General features: G+C 41.1%; 1 protein-coding gene across 2 annotated transcripts in view; it reads left to right on the top strand.

The window, feature by feature from the left end:
* PIGV (phosphatidylinositol glycan anchor biosynthesis class V) overlaps positions 1-15,853 on the top strand; it is a 219,285-nt gene that overhangs the window by 16,289 nt on the left and 187,143 nt on the right. Inside the window, exon 1 of one of the 2 annotated variants that reach the window (XM_044084121.1) lies at positions 1,855-1,975. The exons of the other annotated variant lie outside the window; for it this stretch is intronic. Coding sequence (XP_043940056.1) covers positions 1,904-1,975 — 72 coding nt within the window. The 5' untranslated portion in view covers positions 1,855-1,903. Of the gene's footprint in view, positions 1-1,854; positions 1,976-15,853 lie in introns of those variants that run through there. 2 annotated transcript variants of the gene reach the window in all.

Here is a 15,853-nt window from a genome sequence, read left to right as displayed (position 1 = left end):
CTCTTCTCTCTAGAGCATATTTCCACCATACCAGGGTCTCCTCCACCTGTTCCCTACTCTCACTACAGATCACAATGATATCTGCAAACATCATAGTCCACGGGGACTCCTGTCTGATCTGATCTGTCAACCTGTCCATCACCATTGCAAATAAGAAAGGGCTCCCAGCTGATCCTTGATATAATCCCACCTCCACCTTAAATGCATCCGTCACTCCCACGGCAGACCTCACCGCTATCACACTACCCTTGTACATATCCTGTACCACTCTTATGTACTTCTCTGACACTCCTGACTTCCTCATACAATACCACAACTCCTCTGTAGGCACCCTGTCATATGCTTTCTCTAAGTCCACAAAGACACGATGCATTTCCTTCTGACCTTCTCTGTACTTCTCCATCAACACTCTTAGAGCAAACATCACATCTGTAGTGCTCTTTCCTGGCATGAAACCATACTGCTGATCACTAATCATCACCTCACTTCTTAACCTAGCTTCCACTACTCTTTCCCATACCTTCATGCTGTGATTGATCAATTTAACCCCTCTGTAGTTACTACAGCTCTACACATCACCCTTATTCTTAAAAATACTTTTTCTCCATTCCTCAGGCATCCTGTCACTTTCCAAGATTTCATTAAACAATCTAGTTAAAAACTCCACTGCCATTTATCCTAAACACCTCCATGCTTCCACAGGTATGTCATCTGGACCAACAGCCGTTCCATTCTTCATCCTCTTCGTAGATATCCTTACTTCCTCCTTGCTAATCCACTGCACTTCATGATTCACTATCTGCACATCATCCAACCTTCTCTCCCTCTCATTCTCTTCATTCATCAGCCCCTCAAAGTACTCTCTTCATCTGCTCAACACACTCTCCTCACTTGTGAGTTTGTTTCCCTTATTATCCTTTATCACCCTTACCTGCTGCACATCTTTGCTAACTTGATCCCCCTGTCTAGCCAATTGGTACAGGTCCTTTTCTCCCTCCTTAGTGTCCAACCTTTCATACAACTCTTCATACACCTTATCCTTTGCCACCTCTCTCTTTGCCATGCACCTCATCTCCTTATACTCCTGTCTACTTTCTTCATCTCTCTGACAATCCTACTTCTTCTTCGCCAACCTCTTTCTCTGTATACTCTCCTGTACTTCCTCGTTCCACCACCAGGTCTCCTTGTCCTCCTTCTCTTTCCAGATGTCACACCAAGCACCTTTCTAGCCATCTCCCTTACTAGCTCTGCTGTAGTTACCCAGTTGTTCAGTAACTTCTCACTGCCACCCAGTGCCTGTCTTAACTCTTCCTTGAACTCCACCTCACAATTACCCTTTTTCAGTTTCCACCATTTTATCATTGGTGCTGCCCTCACACTCCTCCTCTTCTTGATCACCAATATCCTACAAACCACCATCCTATGCTGCCTAACTACACTTTCCCCTGCCACCACTTTATAGTCTCCAATGTCCTTCAGACTGGCCCTTCTACATAAGATATAATCCACCTGTGTGCATCTGCCTCCACTCTTGTATGTCACCCTATGCTCCTCCCTCTTGTTAAAATACGTATTCACCACAGCCATGTCCATTAAATAATCCTTAGTAATATTAAATAATCCTTTCATATGGATACTAAAAGAACTTTTTACAACATACATAACGCCAAAACATTCAACTAGTTATGTTACAACCATTATAAATAAATTCAAAAACTTCATATATTTGTTTGTGTCTTTCGGCTTTTTCCCGGTTAGGGGTCGCCACAGCGGAACTCAGGTCCGCTAATGATTGGCAGTTGATTTTTCGTACAGTATGTTTTCATTGTAAACGCACTCGAGTGACATTTTTAATATGGCGGGATCCTAGGTAATTTTACTGTAGACTGTACATTGCAAAGAAATGGTAGACGCACACTTATGGAAGGTGGTGCAGTTTTCTATGTGCACCAGACTTATTGCCATTGTTTTACAGGTGAGCAGTGCAATGTGTAGGAAAGGTTTGTTGAAGACATGAATTATTATTTTACTTTGACAGTTTATTACAGATGCCTGTCTTTTAAATTAGAACTGCTTTACTCATGTGGGGATAAGTAACTGGTGTTTTTTTTCAGAAGCACATGTGATAATAATGGTGCGTGTGATTTAAAACTGATAGATATGGATCAATGTAGTTTTGTGTAGGGGAGGCAAACATGTGACGGCAGCGATAACAGAACAGTGATGATCGGAGAGGGGCAGAATGTAGGAAATACCGCAGTTGGTGAGTTTTGATGAAGTGAAACCTTTGACAGAGTAAGGTGGATTTATGATTAGGGCAATAGAGACATTTGCTTCCCTTGATACAATAATAATGTTAATTATGATGATATATAAGGGATCAGAGGCAAGAATTAAAGTAAGAGGATTCGCTACTGATAAGCTGTGTCTGAATAGAGGAACCAGGCAGGGGTGTCCTCTTCTCCTTTTGTTAATTGCATTATATTTAGAGCCATTGGCAATGAAAGTACGGGACTCAGAAATTCATGGATGCAATTAGTATGGTAATCAAGAAGAGTTAGCTTTATTTGCAGTTAAAAGCCGAAAGATACAACAACAACATTAGGTCGTTATTATTTTGTACCTCATGAAAACCAGAAAAGGACATCTCAGTATTGTGGAACAGTTGGAAACCATTTCAATGGGGGGGGGGCTAGCTATACAGTTAATGCAGAGAAAACAAAGCCTATAGCTGTAAACTAGTACCCGCACATGAGTTGGTTCAACAATACCTATATTTTTGGGGACACGATACATTGAAGTATGTAGGAGTATGGGTTTAAAAGGATTCTGTTACGGAAGCTAAGAATGTTTGGGAAGAGATTAAACAAAAGATAATATAAAAACTGAGAAACTAGAAGCTCATGTTTACAGATATGGATACTAAGATACAAGCAGCGAAAATGTTTTTTGGTCTCTCTAGTTTTATATACAGGTCAGGAATATTTTTATCAACCAGAGGAGAAGAATTTATCTGTGAGGGGAGGAGGACAAAGGTCAGGTGAGATAAGCTGAGCCGTCCAATAGAACAACTTGATTTAGGATTACCTGATTTAAAAGGATATTTTAGAGCTACAGTTAAGCGTCATATACATAACACAAGCAGAAAGCTGTAAGTCAAAGTGGAAAGGGGTGGTGATGGGGGGATACAAGAAATAAAAGTAACAGAAAGTATTCTTAACAACCCAAGAATGGAGAAAGGAGATTCTGCCGATAGGGATAACTGCAATTAGGGGTACAGAGAATAAGCAAGTGGGGGCTGGAGTTTACTGGACAAAAGTGGAAAAAGAACTAAGGTATTGGGAGCAAATAACTAGAGAAGGAAAGGTAAAAGAATAGGAAAACGCCAAGAAGAAGTTTGAACTGAGGGTAGAAATTGCCTTCCCTGTCAGGGACTGATATCAAACTATAGGCAAATACAAAGGGCAGGGTAATCCTAAGTGAAATACCTGCTCTGATAAGAGTTTTTAGTTGAATATAGAACAGAAGCTGCTGTTAAAGGGATAATTAGTAGGGCATACAAAACATTGCACGATAACTATAGGAATCAATCAGAGGTGGTTAGAAAAGATTGGGTAAGCAAGAAAACAATGGGATGGCATATGTATGTCTCCCAAATATGCAGCAAAGTCTAGAAGATTTAGGATTTTTGCGTGGAAGTGTTTGCATACATATTTTTATATCCCAAGCAGATTTCAAAGGGTCCGCTAATGATTGGCAGTTGATTTTTACGTACCGGCTTGCCAGGCCTGATGCACAACGTTCAACGAAGGTACACCCATTCATGCATGTCTCCACGCAGAAGACGCTCTAGCTGAGAATCAAACCAGATAGCGTCTTACTGTGAGGCGACAATGCTACCGCAGCACCACCACCGCGGGTCAAAAAAAAAGCTTCATATATAAATACCTAATATATAAAGAATAGTTATTCCTCTTATATCCTTTAGCTTATACAGAAGGAATTGTATCTTCCACTGATTCCATTAAAATACTGTTAAAGAAGAAAGTTTAGTATATTGGTTTCAGTTGATGTCTAATAATGCAATCAAAACAGATAACTTAATACAAGAATTTGAATTAGACAATAAACTCTGGTTAGAATTACAAATCTATAGGTAATTCTTCCTGAGTAAATTAGAATTAATAGCACCAACTAATAAAGAAATTGTTCCTATATTATTGAACTATCTAGTTATGAATATACACCATAAAAATATGTCTAAAGGCAAACTGTCACAAATATATAAGATTCTAAGAGATGAAACATATAGCTGCCCAGAAGGTTTTTGGAATTATACATCCATCAACAAAGAACAACCAGCTGATCAAGATAAGAAATATATTCTAGAATCAGCTAGTAAAACAACATCTTCTCTCAGATAGAGGTTATATACTTGGAAATTCATGAATAGGGCATTTTACACACCTCTTGTCATGAGTAAGATCATGGAAAAAAAAACAAATTTATGTAGATGATGTAAATTAGAAAAAATGCTGATTGGGCACGCACATTTTACTTGTTATTGGGAAAAAGTAAATAACCTCTTACAATCCATTTTTACAGGCGACTTTACTATAACTAAATCTGTTGTCCTTTTTAACACACACATACATAGTATTAGAAAAATCAAATTTCCTTTGTTATGGTCAATTCTAGCAGTGGCCAGGAAAAGTATAACTAGAAACTGAATATCAGATACTCTGCCAACATTTAATGAATTTAGAAGTAATGTTACAGATGTATACCAAATGGAGCTCTGGACAATTAAATCAAGAACATCAAGGAAAACATATTCATATAATATGTGGGTCAGTCTACAAGAATTATTAAAAAAAGAAAATATTACAACATGAAACCTTTGATTGTAACATATGTTTTTGAAATGTGTGTGTGTGTGTGTGTGTGTGTGTGTGTGTGTGTGTGTGTGTGTGTGTATATATATATATATATATATATATATATATATATATGGATGTCTTTTGTAAATACTGTAATATTTTAGTTAAGTTGTTACTTATATTTTATGTAATAAATCAAAGATTAAACTTGTGTAACAATCATATGTTTATTTTGTGTGTTTGTAAAATTCAGTAAAACAGTTTTCAAAAAACAAACAAACAAACAAAAAAAAAGAAATATAGATTGACAGCTGCCAGATGTGCTTGCTGGTTTTAGAAGAAGCAGAGGCACCAGAGATCACATTTCAAACATCTTCTCGATAATGGTGAATGCAAGGGAATTCCAGAAAAATATTTGTGCCTGGTTTAACTACTCCAAGGCCTTTGTGTGGAATATAACCTCTGGCAAGTTCTTAGAGAAATGGGGATACTGGGCCAGCGTATTTGCCTCCTGAGGAGTCATTTTAGAATAAGGAACATCAGTTAGAACCATTTGTGGGATAACTGATTGATTGGTTCATGATTAGAGAAAGAGTATGACAAGGCTATATATTGCCACCCTGTTTATTAATGTGTATTCTAAATCTATTCTATAAAATGCTGGGTTGGCTAAATCAGATGCTAGAATTAAATTCAGATATGTAGATGATGCCACTCTAATTGCTAAGTGAAGAAAGAGTTGAAGAGCCTCTGACAGGAGGTGATGAGGTCAGGGTAGTGGCCCACTAACAGTATTTATTTTATAGTTATCCACATCCTAGATGAGGCCAGTTCTGTGGTGACAGACTCATCCATTCTCTTAATGCCTCATGAATGGTGACTGAGACCTTCTGCAACCAAAATAATGTTTTAACAGTGGAGCACTCCACTGTATGATTTCTTTACATTCAACAAATATATCATATGTCACATTTTTCTTTTCTCTGGTTCCACTTCTAGGAGTCAAGCCTGAAAGTTTCTAGTACACAGTTGGCCTTCTGAACTCGTTTACACTTTCTTCCTCTTCCTTTGATGGTGAGGCAAATTTCTCAGAACCTAGGTTATTTTAATTATTATTTTCTGGTACAAACAAACCTATTTTGTCTTCTGTGAATTTTTTACTCCAGGAGCCCATCTGTCTTCATCTCTTCAGGAAGCTACTGTTTCTACTGTGACACCCCACCACTGAACCAATAATTAAGGAGCCTCAATCCTCACCAATGGCACCAGTGGGGGACATACACTGAGAGGATGACAGGTACACACACAGTATTTCCAGATGCCGCTCTCTGCATCCGGTCCGGGGCTGGTTTCGTCCTCTTTCTCCAGATCCCCAGTAAGGCGGCTCCCCACTGATTTACACACACACACACACACACACACACACACACCTGAGAAAGGTTGGCACAGGTTTACTAGCTATGCCAATTCAAAACAGAAAATGGCCAGTACCAAGGTAGTGGAGAAATTCCTTTATTTAATGTAGCAACACCATCCAGGGTAGTGTATAAAACACCTACCCAGCAAATAATCAGACCGGGTTCGGTATAACAGCCTTCCTCAGTGATAATCACTTTCTCCACTACCTTGGTGCTGGCTGTTTTCTGTTTTGACTTTGCATTGATATGACAGTGTGCACCTGCCATACTTGCGGAGCCATTTTTCGGAATTACTAGCTATGCCCCCTTTTGCCCAGACTACAATGTAGTTATCACTGCCACCAGCCAACTCCTTATCAGCTACTTTAAGACCCTTAACAAAGGGTGCCCATTCTCACTGTGCAATATTAATATTAATTTAAATGGTAGTTTGTCCAAGAACAAGGCTATTAGGAGTGGTCCACACAGTGTCACCAAATAAATATGCAAGTACTCTCAAAACTTAAATATCTCTTACACAGATCACCCACAATGAAAGGTTTAAATATATTTAATAATAAATAATAAAATAACAAGAAAATAGTATATATTCACAGTGACATCAGAGTTCAAAATCACAGGAAATATTTAAAAGAACATTGCAGGATAGTTTCAAATAAATAAAGAAGAATATCTAAACTAAGCTTTGCTATATTCCTGACTATATATCCAAGAAAGTTATACTATTCCCTAGTAACTTCATCAGAGAAAGGCAGATGTGTGGTGAATGGTTCTTGTCATGTTAAGACAGAATACAGAATGCTGTCTCTCTCTCTCTCTCTCTCTCTCTCAGAAAAAAAGACTTTCGGCTTCTCGCGGTTAGGGGTCGCCACAGCGGAACTCCGGTCTGCTCATCATTGGCAGTGGATTTTTACGGTGCCAAATTGCTAGCCCGATGCCCAACATTCAACCAAGGCACGCCCATTCATGCTCACACCTACCTGCATGTCTTTAACGTCACTTGATGGCAAGGAGGACATGCAAGACTCCACACAAAAGGTGCTCCAGCCGAGAATCGAACGGGAAAACCTCTTGCTGTGAGGCGACAACGCTAACCGCTGCACCACAGCGGCTTGTCCTCTCTCTCTCAGAGAATTCTCAAATTAATATCTCAAATATTACTGCTGGGATACCTTGCAGAATGACATAATTTCTTGTCATTTGACTCTATCCCAGGTGAAACCCCCACTGCTGGAATCTGGCAGTATTTAGCATCTACCTGTGAAAATACATAGACCTCAGATCATTGGCAGATGCTGGAAGTCATAAAATAATTGCATTCCTTCACATTTCAAAACTTGTAATTATTTCACCCTAAGGACAATGCAGAAAACTTCTCAGCATAGACTCCCTCTAGCTCACTGAAAACTGAAAGATACCATCTTTTATTTCATGGCTGTAATGTAATTTAATTTCAGCTATTTTCCTGAAGTGTTAACCTCCTGTATTCCGGTGTCCACTGTTAAAATATATGCACTTAAACAATTACAGTAGTGCTTGTATATTTCTATTCTGTTCCAGTAGGGCACACTGTGGTTACATTTCAAACAGTTGATATTCACAAATGGCATATAATTATTTACAAAATTCCAGATAGCTGTGCTAGCAGTATCCCCCTTTATTCATAGGTGTGTACTAGGCTAATGGCCCTGGAGCCTTTACAAGCCTAGCCCATAGGATTACCCTGGCATCGTCCAACCCGACCTTAGTTCCTAGTGCCTCTGTTGAGTAGAGCCACTGGAGTGATCCCTGGGGTGAATTCTCTATTTCCCATCCACTCATCAAGATCTCTCTTTGAAGATGGTCAGTGAGGTGCTCTGCTTGACATGTATGGGAGTCTATTTCATAGCATGGGCAGTCTCTGGGTTATGAACCTGTCCCTCCAGCATGTTCTGTTGATTGTGGTAATGAGGTTGAGGTCTCTGGAGTGTATGGTGTGGAGGGATTGGGATTTATTTAAATGTAGCATTTCTAACGGAGCTGGGTCAGACATGGCTTTGTAAGTCAAGCAGAGATCGCCTCTAAGTAGGCAATATGAGACCGACAATAGTTGGAGGTTTTTTTTTTTTTGTCTGTCCATATAGGACAAGTGTTTAAGGCCTAGGATCCACTTTGTGAGGTACGTTTGCAGCCTCTCCAGTTGTTGCAGGTGTCTAGTGAGGTACATGCCAAATGGGGCATTGTATCTCGATGATTGGCCTAATGAGGGAAGAGTAGAGGGAGACAATGACCTCATTCTTCCTGGATGCAAAACCCTTTGTAATGAGATGTGCCACATAGGACTTTCTGACCACAATGGTAATGTGGTGCTCAAAAGAGAGGTTGCTGTCAACCTGTGTTCCTAGATCTCTTATAACGCCTTTTGTGTTCAGTGGACTACCATTGATGGGGTAATTCAAGGGGACTGGATTTTTCCCAAGGGGAATGACAACACATTTTTTGGCATTGAGCTTAAGGCCGTGGTTCTGACACCAGTCGTCGGTCTCAATGAGGCCTTTCTGTAGGATGTCAGCATCACTTTGGGAGTTAATAATAGCTCCCAACTTGCAATCTTCCGCAAACTTTGTTAGCTAGAGTCCCTTCGTGTTGGCCTGGACTTCAGGGAAGTAGATACCAAACAGGAGAGGACTAAGGACCAAACCCTGTGGGACTCCACTCGTGAATTGTTGACAGTATGACTTTGAGTCAGCTACTGTTACACTGTGGGTTCTATCTGTGAGCCAGTTTGCAACCCACCTAGTGATGTAGGGGGTTGATGCCTAGCTTAGTGAGTTTTTCTGATTCCTGAGTGGGGAATGGTATCAAAGGCCTTGGCCAGATCAAGGTAGGCTGTATGAACCACCTTGCCTTCATCCACAGCTCTGGTCACTGACTCAAAAAAGTCGACCAAGTTGAGCAGGCATGATCTACCCTTCACAAAACCAAACTGTGTAAGATCCAGAGTTTGGAGATTCCCTATATCCTTGTTTATTAGGTCCATGATGATACGTTGCATATCAGTCTCATCAGGGTAATGAGGAGATAGTTCCCGTGGTCTGTAGTCGCTCCTCCCTTGTGGAGAGGAATGACTGTAGCAATGCACCATTTGTTAGGGACAAAGCCTGAGGTGAGGCTGTGATTGAACAGGGCACACAGGTGAGGTGCCAGTTCACTCTGTAGTTCATGTAGAACACAGCCGGGGATCTTGTCAGGTCCCATAGAAGCTGTATTCTTGGCGTTGGACAGTGTTGTTTTAACCTGTGCAGCAGTAATACTGGGTGCCTGGCAGTCAACTGGTATTGTGATTGGTCCTTGGGGGGGAGGGGTAAAGTTGGCACTGAATCTGTCGGCCAGTATATTGGCAATATCTGTTGGCTCAGTATAGGAGGTACCATTGTGCAGTAGCTCAGAGCAAATCTGGGTATTGCCATAGAGATTCTTTACATAACTATAGAAGGCCTTGTGGTTGTCTTTACTATCTACTGCAATTCTGTTTTCATAGCTAGCTTTAGAGGATTTGATGAGGGATCTCAACCTTTTCTTGAGGCTGGTAAGGGAGTTTTTCCAGTCTTGGGACTTCACCTTATTCCGCATCAGTTTCCTCTTTCTGTTGTAGAGTTTGCTTATGGCAGAGGACCACCGGATTGGCTTTCTTTTTTTTTTTTTTTTTTTTTTTTTTTTGAGGGGAGCATCTTGGTTTTATTGGATATGGCGAGATCCATGCATTTGTGTATGTGTTTGTACAGTGCACTGATGTATGATTTGGCGGTCATGTAACTGTTCTCCATTTGCATGGGTGCCGTGAATTTAGCCGTCTCTATTTTTAGGAGCCCAAAGTTAGCTTTGGAGAAGTTTTTCATGGTGGTTACCTTTGGGGGGTGGGAGTGATGTGGATTTCCAAGGTGATTGGTTTGCGGTCAGATCTAACCAGGGAGGAGTTGACTATTGGTGTAGAGCAACGGTCGCCCATGTTAGTAATGACAAGGTCAAGAATACTGCTACCTCTAGTGGGGGTAAGAATGAGCTGGTCCAGGGCATTGGAATTAATGAATTCCAGAAAGCATTGGTCAAGTGTATTGTTACATGAGTAGTTTTCCCAGTTAATGGAGGGATAGTTGAAGTCGCCCGGTATGAGAGTGTATTGGCCCTAGGGCCTATACAAGCTTAGCCAAAACAATTCCCTGGCTATTTCTTCCCACACTATTTACTTCCCTGGACCCCTGTCTAGCAGGGCGACTGACATGATCCCCGTGGTGAATTTCCTTTCTCCCATCCAATCGTATAGGTTCATAGGTTGAAACATCATCACTTCCAAGTCTTGAACCCAGAACCCTGTGTACTACAATCACAGCAATGTACCTCTACACCATCTGAGCTGTGCTTTCTGCTGCCTTGAACCAGGTCTCTGTTACAGCACAAATGTCGATGCTTTCCATTTTAAGGAGTGCTTCGAGCGGGTGCATTTTGAGATTTAGACTTCTAGTGTTGAGCAGCATGGCCCTCAGACTGCATTTGTTTGTAGCTGTTATGGTGGTAATTTGGTCTTTGGAACACCACCTAAAAATGAGACTGTAGGGAGTGGCAAGAGCCTTATTCATTATCTGGAATCCCAGGAGTGACAGATGCAGGCCATCTCTGGCAAAGCATTGAGGTCTGTCAGTCTTGTCATCCCAGACAGACAGATACTGGATCCCCTTAGAATGACACTAGAAACTTAGCCAATTATTGAAATCATTTTCTGCTTGTACTGTGGTATCATTCTGGGTGATGGTAGTTTGCTGCTCAGAGCTAAGGTCATACCTACCTGGGCTTCATACCAAGATCTCCTCCATGTCTCTTTTCATGTAGTCCAGGGAGGTACATCTTAGGTCATTCACACCCATATGCACAATGACAGAGTCATATTTGTACCTGTTGAGGGACCTGAATGCATGCGTTATGTTGCAGTTCCTAACGCCTGACCGGCAGGTGACTGTTACTTTCTCCTTATTCAGCCTAGTGAGTGGGACATCAGTGTGCCTCACTATCGAGTTACCTATGACTAGTGTGCTGGGCATGCTGTTTTGCCTTGGGGGCTTGGTTTGAGTGGCACACTGTTTAGGAAAGTTATGTGTCTCATGATTAGTGTTGTGATATGGTGGTTGAGTGCGTTTCTGCTTTGGAGGTCTCTGCTATTTGGGTAGATTTTTTATTGAGAAAACCTGTGGTTTGTGTTTTTATGTGAAGACAGTGCTGGTGTGTGTTCTGGAGGGCTATGTGTTCCATGTGGTGTGGTGCAAGTGTTGACCTTCTCCTCTTGACTAGCTATTCCGGTCTTGGCTGGAGAGTGCGTGGTTTCAAATTTGGATGTATAAGTGCATCTCTCGCAAGTTTAAGTGTTGGGAGTTAAGGAGGGTTGTCAGTGTACATGAGGCAGTTGCTACATTGCCTCATGATGCCCAAGTTCACCAGGTTAATAGGAGAAAGCACAAGGAACTGACCTTTAGACATGACTGGAGGGGTGAGCATTAATAATAAGTAAGGGAGCTGTTTCCTTGTAGAATATTTAGTGCTGGTAACACTTTTGTGTGCTACAATAATTGCTACAAGAAGTCTGGTAGAGTGCTAAACCTATAAGCTAGTAAAAGTGCAGGAGAGAAGAGAACTAGCAGATCTAAGGGAAAAATTGAAGAGCAGACATTGGCACCGCTTAGAAGCTTACAAAACAGTCCTGGATACAGCAAATCTGTATCTGGACTAGACTAGTTGCATGAAAGGCGGGAAAAGCGCGAATGTGGGCTTTTAAACCAGAAAGTTGAAAGATATGGAAAAGCTGCCCATATGGCCAATAAACTACAGTTTCTGGGCCAGAAACCATTCCTCTTGTGGTAGATAATAGGCTACCCTAGTGTATACCACTCCCACTGACAAGCTAGAAGGCTTCCTCCAACACAGAAAGGCTTGGGAGGGCTCAGAAGCTTACAAACAGTCCTGGATACAGCAAATCTGTATCTGGACTAGACAAGTTACAGGAAAGGTGGGAAACAACAGAAAGTTGAAAGAGATGGAAAAAACTGCCCAAACGGCTAAAAAGCTACAATGTCTGGGCCAGAAACCACTCCTCTTGTAGTAGATAGGCTACCTAGTGCTTACTACTCCCACTGATCACTACCATCAGAAAAATCTTATCTGGGCCTTAGCTTTTCCAGTTCCATTGATAATTAAAGATCCTTTCTTTTCACAGAGAGTAGTTTCCATCATGTCATCATAGTCTCAGACCTTTTGTACAAAAAAAAAAAAACTTGGGGAAGCAAATGGACTTGCTTTTCTGTCCAGCAGCAAATGGGCTTGGAATCCTCTGCAGTACCTAATCCCTTAATCTTTTCTTAGCTTTCTAAATATTTGACTTGGGACTCTAGTACACTTCTATCAAATCCGTTTGGCAGCCATGTCTAACTTTTTTTGTTTTCTGGACAGAACCACCTTCTTCCTTTGCCTCTAAGTTTGTAAAGCCTATCTTATAACTTGAGTCCACAGTTTTGGGATCCTATCCCACTGTGGGACATTTACTTTGTTGGATAAGTATACTGTTCTATTATTTGAGCTTACTGTTCCTGAAAAAAAAAACTTTTTCTTGATAAATATAACATCTGTCAAGCAGATACCTTAGTTACAAGCTCTTTTTGTCAAGACTCTTTATGTAATTTTCCATAAGGAAATAGTACCACGTAGAACTAATGCCTTTCATGCCCAAAGCTGCATACCACTTTTTTTTAAATATTCTTTTTCAGTCTTTTTGTGATCCTTCAGCTCATTTTATCCCTGTGGGGCAATAGTCATTCACAGGAGGCTGTCATCTAGGCAGCATCTGGGGTTTTCCTTTTTTTTAGCCTTACCCATTCCCAGTGTTTGACTTGCAGAATTGCAAGACGCATTGGCCTGCAATACCTTCTCCTTTTGATGTGTACCTTCCTGCACATGCTTTATGAAAGTCAGCATAAAATACAGCTTGGCAGAATTGTATGCACAGCCCAATCCCATAAACTGCATGTCATATAACTCTCTCTCCCCCTCCTTCCAGTAGGCGCAGCATTCTAGCATGCCTTGCTACTTCTAAACCCCCAGAATGGGCATGCCATTGTAAATTACTTCGACAGTTCCCTGCCTGGCTCAACCAACTGCTGAGTTGCTAATTGATGTTTGCCACAGATTAAAACTGAGCAGATTACTAAGTCATCCTACCTTTTCATGCTTTTTCATACCTCCTGCATTGTATGGATGTCCACAGATAACTTGGAGTTTATGTGGAAAGAACCAAATCCTTCTGCAATGATGACCAGTTGTATGCTTTGCGTTTAAGGTGGAGGTGGGATTACATCAAGGATCAGCTCTGAGCCCTTTCTTATTTGCAATGGTGATGGACAGGTTGACAGATGAGATCAGACAGGAGTCCCCGTGGACTATGATGTTTGCAGAAGACATTGTGATCTGTAGTGAGAGTAGGGAACAGGTGGAGGAGACCCTGGAGAGATGGAGAAATGCTCTAGAGAGAAGAGGAATGAAGGTCAGCAGGACTAAGACAGGATATATGTGTGTGAATGAGAGGCAGGATAGAGGAGTGGTGAGGATGCAAGGAGTAGAGGTGGTGAAGGTGGATGAGTTTAAATACTTGGGATCAGTAGTTCAGAGTAATGGTGAGTGTGGAAGAGAGGTGAAGAAGAGAGTACAGGCAGGATGGAGTGGGTGGAGAAGTGTGTCAGGAGTGATTTGAGAAAGACGAGTACCAGTAAGAGTGAAAGGGAAGGTCTACAAGAGGGTAGTGAGACCAGCTATGTTATATGGGTTGGAAACAGTGGCATTGACAAAAAGGCAGGAGTTAGAGCTGGATGTGACAGAGTTAAAAATGTTAAGATTTGCACTGGGTGTGACGAGGGTGGACAGGATTAGGAATAAGTATATTAGAGGGTCAGCCCAGGTTGGAAGGTTTGGAGACCAAGCCAGAGAGGCAAGATTACATTTGTTTGGACATGTGCTGAGGAGGGATGCTGAATATATTGGGAAAAGATACTAAAGATGAAGCTACCAGGTAACAGGAAAAGAGGAAGGCCCAAGATAAGGTGCATGGATGTGGTGAGAGGGGACATGCAGGTGTTTGGTGTGACAGAGCAAGATGCAGAGGACAGGAAGAAATGGAAACAGATGATCCGCTGTGACGACCCCTAATGGGAACAGCCGAAAGATGATAATGATGGTAAGTCATGATGCAATAAAAAAAATTGAGCTAGCAGTTTACAGATGGTTTGCTAATTGCATCAAATTCTGTTTCCAGTAAGTCTCGAGTAAACCTGTGAAATATAGAGATCCTCTTCCTGTACCCCCCCCCCCCCCCACACACACACACGAGCTCATTCCTCTGGAACAAGTAGGTGTACAGTGTTTCACCCCTTAATGTTACTGTTGAGATTTGCCTAACTGTAACATTCCCTGAACAGCCATGTGAGGCACTGTAAACTGGAGATTATTTGCAGGTCCAGATCTTTTTTCATGGTCGCTATTGCATGTGGTGTGTTCCCATCATGTGGCCCCTAGCAGGATTGGCTAGAGACTCTATCATAAAGGTTGCCAAAGATGAACCTCTTCTTGTTGAGTTTGCAAGATATGTAGTTAGTTCAATAATAGATCTATAAGAAGGTCCAGATTTGGGAACATACCCTTCATCCATCCCGTATTTCTGGAGCCCTTCCTTCTCTTCTGTCCCCCTCCCCCCTTTGGTCAGTGCTATTCACTAAACAACTCGAAAGTAAGGTATGATTTGTGAGAGGGTTCCAGACAACCTGAGAAGGTTCTCTTTGCCATGTTGTCCTAATCCCTGTTGCATCAATCTTGAAAGTGACCTGAAGGACAGACCTTCTTACAGATCTCTATTAAATAAACAACATTTGTTTCTTTAACTTTTCTGTCCAGTTAAAATTATTCAGTCATGGCTATATACTTGTTTGAAAGACTGTTGCCCTGTTTCATTCATCTGGATTTGTTGTTGACATTATTACTCCTTTGTATCCAACTCTTTTATACAGCCTGCTAAACCATCACTTTCAAGCTAACTACTTTATTGCCTTATTGCTGCTTCCAGAGCATGTCAGCAAAGGAAAATTTGACGTCCAGTGCATTAGGTTGCCTAGTAGATGTACGTAAACATTGTTCCAGGTAGCTCAAGGTACTGGTACCTTAACACTTAGCAGAATGAAGTCTAGCAGCAAAGGTTGCTTTCATAATAGATGGTGTTTCTCACCAGGTCAAACTAAAATCTGAACAGATCAGTAAATCTGAAGTTTTCTTGGTAGAAAAATACAAGAATGGAAGCCTTTGTTACTAATTATTTTGACCTACTTCAAACAATGTTCCCTGTAAATAACTGATCTGTTAAGATAAACTGAACTGTACATAGTATTAATACTGAGAGAAGTGATTTGTTTTAATTTGTGTGTTAATAAATGAAAAATCAAACGTTATCTGAATGCTGGAAAATTACGTACTAAAGCTTTAATTACTTTGATA

The sequence above is a fragment of the Protopterus annectens genome, chromosome 1.part1 (genome assembly GCF_019279795.1).
Source record: "Protopterus annectens isolate FY-2018-M chromosome 1.part1, PAN1.0, whole genome shotgun sequence".
Taxonomy (NCBI): domain Eukaryota; kingdom Metazoa; phylum Chordata; order Ceratodontiformes; family Protopteridae; genus Protopterus; species Protopterus annectens.
This window is presented reverse-complemented; position numbering and strand designations above follow the sequence as displayed.